The following is a 10,144-nucleotide window of genomic DNA, read 5'->3' on the forward strand; positions in this document are numbered from 1 at the left end:
TCAACCCTTGCCTGGTAGAATAAGCTTTAACCTTTCAAAATATAGCACTCAGGGCCTGATGTACACATTATATCATAATATATCATATTTATGGGATAAATGATGGCACAGTTTTCTACACTAAGGTCTAGACAAATCTGTTAGCTGGTCTACACAATATAAGAAAACGTCCATATTGCTGCATGGACCATACACATTGTGATATTCAAATAAAACTTAGTGCATGCTAATTTTCCTCTTCACTGGGTGAGATGGTAGATATCGAATCCTGACAGCCCATTTTGGACTCAGCTTTGGCTCCCTGAGCTGCTGAATCCATAAAAGCATCAGTAGTGATAATCATTCTCTCTGGAGACTCAGGGTATTTAAGGGAAAGGAACTACATAAACAGAAGTGAAACTGACGTATGTAGGTCTTTACTTAAATTTCATCCAAGTACATTTTTGCAAAAGAAGACTGAAATAAAAATCATGCTACTTCAGGATTCAGCAGAACTTATCTAACTGCCTGAGAACACAACAGCAGGTGGATCACTGGCAGAGACCCGGCTACCTACGTGGCCCTCTTGGCACCTCTGCAAAGGGGGCTAGTTGAATGCTGAGCTGTTCACCAGCTGATTCTGGTCCCTAAGTGCAGCTCTTATCCGAGATGAATGTCTCTCTGCAGCAGAATTTGGAAACAATGTGCTGGGTCATTTGTAACATAGTCACAAGCTTCAGCATAGTCCTCCTACAAGGCTTGCCTACATTCCCAAACACAAATCAAGAAAGAGAACATAGTTTCTTTCTGCTTGACTAAAAAACAGCCAATCCTGCCAGTAGATTAAAGGCTCCACTTGGAACAATTTGCCAACATGTTGACTTAATTTCATGCATAGGGCTGAAGAGAAGCTGTAGAAGCCATGGCTGGGCAGTGAATTAAGCCAGTGAATGAAGAATAAAGAAGGGAGCTCATCAGAAAGGCACAGAGACCACAGGTCCCTGGAATGAGGCCCCATCAAGACGGACTTGCGGCCTGTAGGGGAAGGGGACACTGCTGTCACCTTTTCCCTTAACCAGTGGGTCCCATTAGGAAGCCAAAGTCAGAGCACACCGCCGGGACAGAAATGCTGTGACTGTCCAATATGTGCACAGGTGTGCCTCTAGGTGAAAGCAAATGGGTGTGTTTAAAAGAGGAAGAGCATAAATCAATAATGAGCTATGAACACATGATGTCATCAGGACTAAGCATCTTTAGCACTTTTAAAGCACTTTAAAAAAAACTAGTTGCTATAGCAACTTGATGCAGTTCTTAAAAGGGGATTTTTTTAAGGGGGTCATTTTATATCTTCAATCACCATAACAACATGATATAGCTTTTACAGGGTATTTTAATCCAGTTTGTTTGTGCTTTGGACTTCGGCCATATTTGCCTTTTCTATTTTAAGTCATCAGATCAAACATGACACATGAAAATTCATTGAAAAGAAGTCCTTTCATAGACTATACATATACGCTCAGAGAGCCATCTCTAGCTGCTCATGTTCTGCACATGGATGCAGTCTTTCTGCCTTCCAGCAGCCATCTGCAATGGCTTACATTGGGCAGTTAGTCCATACCCCATCTCTAAGCTGGTGTACCACTTTCCAGGCCAGAATTCACCCATAGAAGGCTGCCTACGAAATCCTTCACCTTTCATTCCTGTGAGTCCAGTCCCCTCCGCCAAACCTACCACCAGCAGATAGTGCTCTGGGGTGACTGGAAGCAAGAGCAGCCAAATGTTTTTTTCACCCTGGGCCTCCAAGGAGGAGTGGATGAGACAGAGTCATGCCAAAGTGACAATCTTGTATTTATTCTGCACTCTATACAGTAATGGGAGGAGATCTGTTTCACATGACACTCAGGGAAATGGGGGGATGGAGAAAGTGGGTAAGAGAAGAGAGACAGAGACAGGGTGGAGTGGGGAGCAGTGGTGGCTCCTGAATCTCTATAGAAGAAGCTCAGAGAAGGGGCAAAGAAGTGGGGGGAGGGGCTTCAATGAACATTTACACAGCGTTTCTTGCACAGTTACAGAACCATGAGCTGTTTTTACCGAAAATAAGAGGAAGGAATGATGGAAAGTATAGAGAAACTAACCCCTGCATACAAGCTACCCCTTGGTGCCAATATTTATTGGGAAAGATAACAAGGTTACAAAGAAAAGAGGTCAAGAAATTGGAGGGAAATTGCCGGGTGGGTAGTAACGGCAGAAAACCAGAATCAGAGCAGCTGAAGTCCTATTCTCCAAGTCTAATGGGCTTTTTGCTCTGGGAAGGGATGGTACAGACTGTAGGAAAAAGGTGGAAGGAGACCTTGGGGATTAGTCTGGAAAATGGTCACCTTTTCCAAGGTAAAGGGTCTAGAGGACTCAGGGAAAACGCGTGGGAAAAGAAAGAAGAGAGGGAAAAGAGATAAAAACGCTGAGTGGAGAGAGAAAGGGCTTTCCAGATTACCTGGACGAGGAAACGGAGGACCGGGAGCCGTGAGAAATAAGAAGGAAGCCCCAGGCCCCTCATACATACTCTCCCCTGTCCTTTTCAGAAGCGAACACTGAGGCACAGGAGGTTAGGTCACGGAGTTGGCAAGTGCTGGAGTGCAGGCGGCCCCCAGTCTGCCCTCTGCCCAGGTGAGTGTTCTCCCCGTTTGGCCTCTCTGCCAGGCAGTCAGTCACCGCTGGGTAAGCGCCAGTGATGGGACTTTCAGGCCACCTCCCGCGCCGAAAGCCAGTAAAGAAGACGAGGCAGGAAGAGAGGGACTGGCGGGGAGGAGAGGGCGCGATGAAAGTAGGCACTCGGGCGTTAGAAGGGAAGAGGGAGCCGACGGACGCGGCTCGAGCCCCGGAGCAGTGGAAAGGGCGGCAGGTGAAAGACGCGGAAAGGAAAGTCGCGCGCCGGGCGCGTAGCTCACCTATGGTCGACACCACTGTGCCCACGAAGTAGAAGGCGCCGGGGAAGTCCCAGCGCGGGCGCAGCGCATCGGCTCGGACGCCGGCTGCCAGCGCGGCCTCGTAGTGCCGGAGGAAGGCGCGCAGCTCCGGCTCGGCCACGCCGTGCGCCGCGCTGAAGTTGCGCAGCGTGGCGCCCCAGCGCGCCCGTGCCTCCGCCTCGCCCGGGCTCTCGAGTGCTGAGAAGACGGTGGCGCCCGCCACCAGGTAGAGGCCGATGAGCGCCGCCAGCAGCACGAAGCGGCCCGTGTCCTCGTTGAGGTGTGAGCGGCGGCAGCAGCAGCAACAGCAGGAGGGGCGCGGCAGGCGGCGGCGGCAGCGGCGAGGCGGGGGCCGGGGGCTGCGGGAGGACATGGTCCGGAGCTCAGCCCCGGGGCCGGGGCGGCGCTCGGGGCCCGGGCCGCGACATCCCCCCCGCGGGAGCAGAAACGTGAGGATGGTGACCAGGGGACTGGGGCCGCCGCGGAGCAGCCCGGACGGCAGGGCGCCTTCGCCTCCTCCTCGGCGCTCAGGCCGCACACGGGTCCCGCGGCCCTTCGGGCCCCAGAGCTGGGGCGCTTCTCTCCGCGCCCCGACGCCTGGCCGGCTCCCGCGGCTCCTCACCCACCGCCCTCGGGCGCGGGGGTCTCAAGGTAGGCCCCTGCCGCCTTGTGGCCGGAGTCCGCGGGGCCCCGGGCCTCATACTCCCCTCCAGACAGGCCGCAGGCTGCGGGCGGGGCGGGCTCTTGAGCCCGGGCGCCTAGGACTGGGACAGGGCAGCAGGGCACGGAGAGAGACCCCGGGGGCGTCCCATGAGGCGTTCCCGGCCGAGCGGCTCCCAGACGCAGGCTCCGTGGGCAGTCCAGCTCCCGCCCCCGGGCTTGAGCTGGCGGCGTCGGCTTCGGAGCCTTGGAACCGAGCAGAGTCCGGGGAAGCGCTCCCTTTCCAGCTCCAGCCGGAGAGCCGCCCGCCACGGAGAGGCGGAGTCACCGGCGCCCGGGGCGGGGTGTTGGGGGTGGGGTGGGGAGTAAGGACGGGAGAGAAGGGGTGGGGAGCTGGGCTCCTGCGACGCCTTCCCGGTCGTTCTGGTGACACCAATGCGGGGCACCGAAGCAGGTGTCCGGGCTGCGGTGCAGCTACCACCCCGCCGGAGAACACCGTCCAGTCCTTCCCTGCGCTTTGGCCCCGAAACCCCTCCCTATGTCCAAGCGGCAGCCAAACTTTGCTCAACTTGACGTTGCCCTGCGGTCTCAGGTGCTGGAGGCTGAAAAACGCTAGTTCCCCAACACCGGGTTCTCGGGCTCCGGTCCGAAGTTTAAGTTCCCTTTCGCTCTCTTCTTCTTCCTGGATCCATCCACAGCGCCCGGCCTCGGAGAGTTCCTTCGGGGGAAAGGATCCTACTTAGGAGCGGGGGTGGGGTCATTGGGCTCAGGGCGGCGGGAGAACGAGGGCGTCTCCTCCCCCTGCCGACCGAGCGGGCGGCCGGCGTCAGCACCGCGGACAGCGCATCGGTGCCGCAGCCGCGGGGCGGGCGGCGCTCGGGCTGCGGAGACCCGCGGCACCGGCCCAGCCGGTCACCCTGATGCGCTACGCTCCCCAAACCCTCTCTTCCCCTTTCTGCCTCCCGTGTGTCCCCTCGACCCCTAAGGCAGGTGCGGTCGCTGAAGCAGAGTGCTGACAGGGCGGGGACGCTGCGGAATAGAGACGGGGGAGGAGTCAAGCGCGAGTAGGGGACCAAGGTGCCTCGGGAGGAGGGAGCGTTCAGGCCCACCCGGCTGCAGGATCTCCATTCGTCACCTCTACCCTCTGGTCCTTCGACCCAGGGTGGTGGGGGACCCTGGTTAAGATCCTGGAGGCGGCAGGGTGGGTAGAGGAGATGTAGGGAGAGCTCACTTACCAGCTCCCCCAGGCCAGCAGTGGGAAGGCTGTGTTCTTGAGCCCTGAGGGGGAGGGTGTGTGTCGGGGGCCGGATATCTTCGCCCCTCTCCGCCCCGCCGCAACAGGGGAACACTGTGCGGGGCTCAGCCCTACCGCTGGAGCTTCTTCGCCCAGACGCAGGCCGGCTTTGCCTGGATCTCTCAAGTTCTGTGTCGAGGAATGCCCTTGGAACAGACAGAAAACTGTCCTCTTCTGGCAGCCAGCCCCTTCGCTGTCCGTCCCCCTTCCACAGCAGAGGGGGACCCTGAATAATGATCAGATGATGCAAATGACAGAAAATGAAGATAATGATGGGGACTGTGCTTAGATACCCTAGATGGGTGAACTGTGAGGAAATCCAAAACCAGCCCCTCACCCCAAATCTCAGGCTGTCTGACCTCTACAATAGAAAATATTCAAGCTAAGTTCCACCCAAAGTAGTGGCATCGTCAGTCCCCAAAGTGTCAAGGAAATCAAAGTGGTTCTTGAGCAAGCCTCCACCATTCACTGAGCATTTCAAAGCCTGGAAACGCTTCTGACCCATGCCCTGACAGAAAGAGTGGAGGCTGGGGGTACAAGAGAGCTGTCCAGAAGCTGAAAGGCATTGGACTTGAGATACTGCTTTTCCCAAACCAGGACACATCAGAGACTTGGCTCTTCTTAGAAATTCTACTCCAGTTTATAGATGGAGCCAACTGTACTCTCCTTTGTGTTAGGGAAGGGACAAATGGGAGAGGCTCTACCACTAACACAGTCAGAAGCAGCCTTACTGGTCCTGTATTGCATGTGGTTAGTTTTACAGCGGTCTTCTCAGAAAGGGTCAGGGGAACCTTTGAGTGAGGGGAAAGCATCTCATCCACTGAGAATACAGAGCCCTCTCTTTTTCTGAAGCACAGTGGGAGCCTTATGTAAACACAAGTCTTTGCCATCGCAGACTATTGTTATTATTGACAAAATACACCTTCAATTATTCTCTCCAAGCCTTTGCCTCCCCTGGGCTCACTACTGGTGTCATCACCCTAGCCTGTTCCTCCATCCCTATAATAACCCTGTCTCTACAAGCTCCTGCAGGTAGGGAGGACAGCCTAGCCATGGGCCTCCAGGGCTGGATTCCACTTGACTGGTTAGCTCTGACAGAAGGCCTAGAAGTGTCATTCCAGGAGTTGGCCCTAGAGTCTCCAGATGAAGCTGAAGGGCATTGCCAGATCTCTCGGTGGTTTTTTCTGCCCAGACTCCCAGGGCAGGAACAGAGTGCTTTGCTGCAGTGTTCTGTGCCTCTGGGCTTTCTCCTTACCTATTTGGCAGAGGGCCTGCCTTGTCCTCCAGCTTGTTATTCTAGCTTGATTAGTAGCAAACCCCTGGCATCAATCTCAGCTCTGAATGACCTAATCGATTTATATAATAGGGAAATGATCACTTCCCTGAACATAGACTTGGGTCCTTTGGGGAACCAGCACCAGCTGGCTGATGAATGATGCCTTTGCCCACTGAATCAATGTAAGTCACCAGCTTCCAGCTGGCTATCCACAAAGCTTTAACCTCAACCTTGAATTGCTGCAACAGCCTCCAAAATGGGGGCTTGCTATCATAAATATGTCCATGCTTCTGTCTATCCTGCCTGTACCTGCCTGTCATTACCCTGATCATGTCCATTTGATCTGATCATGTCCCTAGACTACAGCCTCCAAAGGTTCTTTCAAAACTATAAAAATTTAGTCTTTAAACCCTTGGTGGCTGCTCTTCAAAGACCTTGATGATGTGATTCCCATCGAATCATTCCAACCTCACCTTCTAGTACTCGCTACTTATCCCCCAAATACTTCATACTCGGCCCAATCACCAGTGCTTTGCTTATGCTGTGGCCCCTGCTGGAGTGCCATCTTCTTTCTCTTCTTCTCCAGCTGTTTGTGTATACAGCTCAACTCAGGTTAGAGTTCTCCCAGAGAACTTTTTCTTTATAGGATATTTTGACCCAATCACATTGATTGCTGTAGATCATTTGATTCTGAATGTCCTCATGAACTTTAGACAAGACACTTGAGCAGATACACACTCTGTCTTCTCTCCCTGTCTCTCTCTGTGTCTTTCTGTACTTTGTAAAAGAAAACACAATGGAAGGAGTGTTAGTCAAGAAAATTAGGTCAGGTCAAGTGCAATCAAATGATGATTCTACTCCTAGGTATATATCAAAATAAATGAAAACATGCATTCATGTGAAAACTTGAGTGTGGATATTCATAATAGCATTATTCACAGAAGTGGAAACAACCCGTATGTCCATCAGCTGACAGACTGACTGATCAGTACAATGTGGTGTGTGTGTGCTTGTGGCTCAGTTGTATCCAACTCTTTGTGACCCCCTAGACTGTAGTCCTCTAGGCTCCTCTGTCCATAGGATTCTCCAGGCCAGAATAATGGAGTGGGTATCCATCTGCCTCTCTAGGGGATCTTCCCAACCCAGGGATCGAACCTAGGTCTCTCACATTGCAGGTGGATTCTTTACTATCTGAGCCATGAGGGAAGCTGTACAATGTTGTATATTTATACAAAGAAATATTCAGTAATAAAAAGGAATAAAGTACTGATTCATGCTACAACATGAATGAATCTTAAAAGCATTATTCTAAGTGAAAAAGGCCAGTCACAAAAGATGACATAGTGTATGATTTTATTTGTATGAGATGTCCAAAATAGGAAAATCCATAAAGACATGATTACTTCGTGGTTGCTTAGGTCTGGGGAATTGAAGAGTAATGAGAATGACTGCTAATGTGTGTGAGATTTCCTTTGAGAATGATAAAAAAAATTCTAAAATTGATTGTGGTGATGATTCCACAGATCTGTGAACATACTAAAAATCTGCCAATTGTACATTTTAAATGTATGAATTGTATGTAATGTGAATTATATCTCAATAAAGCTGTTTAAAAACAAATAGAAATGCAACTAATCAAGGAAATCTTTACTGAAAAAATGGAAATAGAAAAGAACTTATCCCAAGAAAGATAATTTCTTTAAAATTAAAAATGGGGGAAAAATAAAATAAAAATGGGAAAATTTGGAAGCAATATGGCTGTGCTAAAGGGAAATTGTATTATGAAGTTGAACTTGAATAAAGGAGTTTTTATCACAAAATACTTTATCTTAAAAATTAATCTGTATTGGTAATATTTTGATGAAAAGTTCAGCATTCCAAATAGCAAATTAAAAATGTTCTGGGTACCTCCAAACCTCTTTGATCTTCCTGATCTCAGAACTCCTCTAGTATTCTACATTACTCATTTGGTAGTTAGCTGTGTTATAGGATATATATAATATTCTATATAATATGAAAATACAGCATAAAATCTGGAGAAGCTGGTCATCTCTATCTCCTGTGAAGGGCCACTTGAGCAGCCTTCTCATTTGTACAAATGCAGAAGCCCTCTCCTCTCATTTTTCTTTAATCAGTTTTGGGTAGTAGGCTCTATGTGGGCTACTCCTGAGGATGGATAGGGTTCAGATGTATGGAAATAAAGGGTACATTCCAGCCAGGAAAATTGACCTGGGTACAAGTGTGCAAGCAGGAAAGAGCATATTTTGTTCAAGGAACTGTGGTGAGCAGAGAGTAGATGTGGGTGAGAAGAGAGGGAATAGCCTCTGTCTTATATTCCATGACCTCATTCGCTGGCCTCTCAGCCTCTCAGTGTGACTATTGTATGCAATAACTGACCCTGTGAAACTCAAAGATCTATGCTCTCCTTCCAGAGTGAGAATCAGATATCTAATATAAATCGATGCAGGCTTAATGAAGCCAATTTAATGGCAAATTTTTAGTTTCCCCATACACACAACCACATGGGGTTAGCCGTGCCTACAGAGGAAAAGAGGGACAAGTGAAACCTATTGGGCGCCCAGTCAAGGGCTCTAGTGTTAAAATCTCCCTGGGCTCCACAAATGTCTTTGCAAAGAACGCACTGTGTCATCTTTATATCAACATGATGCTTGAGGATAAATGAAGTCACTGATGCCTGTCTGTTTACAAGGAGCTTAGAAACGAAGCCTAGCATGCTAGAGTGAGGAGCTGCCATGAGGCCACTGGAGACCACTCCTTGCCTAATTTTCTTGTCCAGAAAACTGTGGATTTCTTGTCTAAATGTCTCCATGAGCCCACTCTTGCAATGCCAAATCACTTTTTATTAAGAAGTGATTTTTAAATGTCTATCTTAATTCTTTCTTATTTTAAAATCTGATTTTTTTGTTCTGTAGCTAAGGCCATACATGTACTGATTTTTGTCCCAAATAGATTTTGATAAAGCTTTTAAAAGGCTATAAAAGTAATGTATAAATAGAAAGATTGGAAGACTTGGAAGATTCAATAAAGGAAAAAACAAAAATTACTCCAAATTCCATTCCATTATCCAGAGAGAATTACTATTATCAGTTGTTTTAATAACTCTCCTGCCTGGTTGGCTGGCTCTATTAGTCTATCTATCTATCTGCACATACATACTTAATTTTATTTAAATTATGGGATATGTTGCCTACCACTTTAAATTTACTTTTTGACACTATAGGTCATTCAAAAAATATTTCAAGTATTTCAATTCAAACATATCTGTGGGGCACTTACTAGAGAAAGAGAGAGAGTGTGTCATTTGTTGGCATACTGTCCTCCCAAATGAAAATTTAACTAAGTTTCACATTGGCAAGTATTCCTGGATTTTTAAGGTTTCCCTCTCATTGCTGTCCTCTATCTTTTTGTATTGTCCTTTGCGTGCATGCTTAGTTGCTTCAGTTGTGTCCGACTCTCTGTGACCCCTATGGACCATGGCCTGCCAGGCTCCTTTAGTCCCCTATTAAAATGGGCTTCCCAGGTGGCACTAATGGTAAAGAACCTGCTTGCCAAATGCAAGAGATGTAAGAGACATGAATTTCATCCCTGGGTTGGGAATATCTCCTGGAAGAGGGCATGGTAACTCACTCCAGTATTCTTGCCTGGAGAATTCCCATGGACAGAGGAACCCGGCAGGCTACAGTCCATAGGGTTGCAAAGAGTTGGTCACAACTAAGGTGGCTTAGCACACACGCAAAATTTCAATAGATGTTTGGGTTTGACTTCTCGGTGAGACTGCTAGTTCCCACTCAAATCCATTCTCTACCTCTTTTTCAACAACAGAACATCCATTTTATTTGTGGTGTCAATGTGCCCAATTAAAAGACTACATTTTCAAGCCTTCTTTGTAGTTAGGTGAGACTGTGCTTTTAAGTGCTAGCAAAATATTATATGGCACTTTCAGGAAGGCTG

At 49.0% G+C, this 10,144-nt stretch overlaps 1 protein-coding gene across 1 annotated transcript in view; it reads right to left on the reverse strand.

The window, feature by feature from the left end:
• Window positions 1-3,315, reverse strand: part of KCNK12 (potassium two pore domain channel subfamily K member 12) — a 50,659-nt gene extending 47,344 nt beyond the window's left edge. The window contains exon 1 of the mRNA XM_052649450.1: window positions 2,925-3,315. Coding sequence (XP_052505410.1) covers window positions 2,925-3,315 — 391 coding nt within the window. The remainder of the gene's footprint in view (window positions 1-2,924) is intronic.
• Between the last annotated feature and the right edge of the window lie 6,829 nt (window positions 3,316-10,144).

The sequence above is a fragment of the Budorcas taxicolor genome, chromosome 11 (genome assembly GCF_023091745.1).
Source record: "Budorcas taxicolor isolate Tak-1 chromosome 11, Takin1.1, whole genome shotgun sequence".
Taxonomy (NCBI): Eukaryota; Metazoa; Chordata; class Mammalia; order Artiodactyla; family Bovidae; genus Budorcas; species Budorcas taxicolor.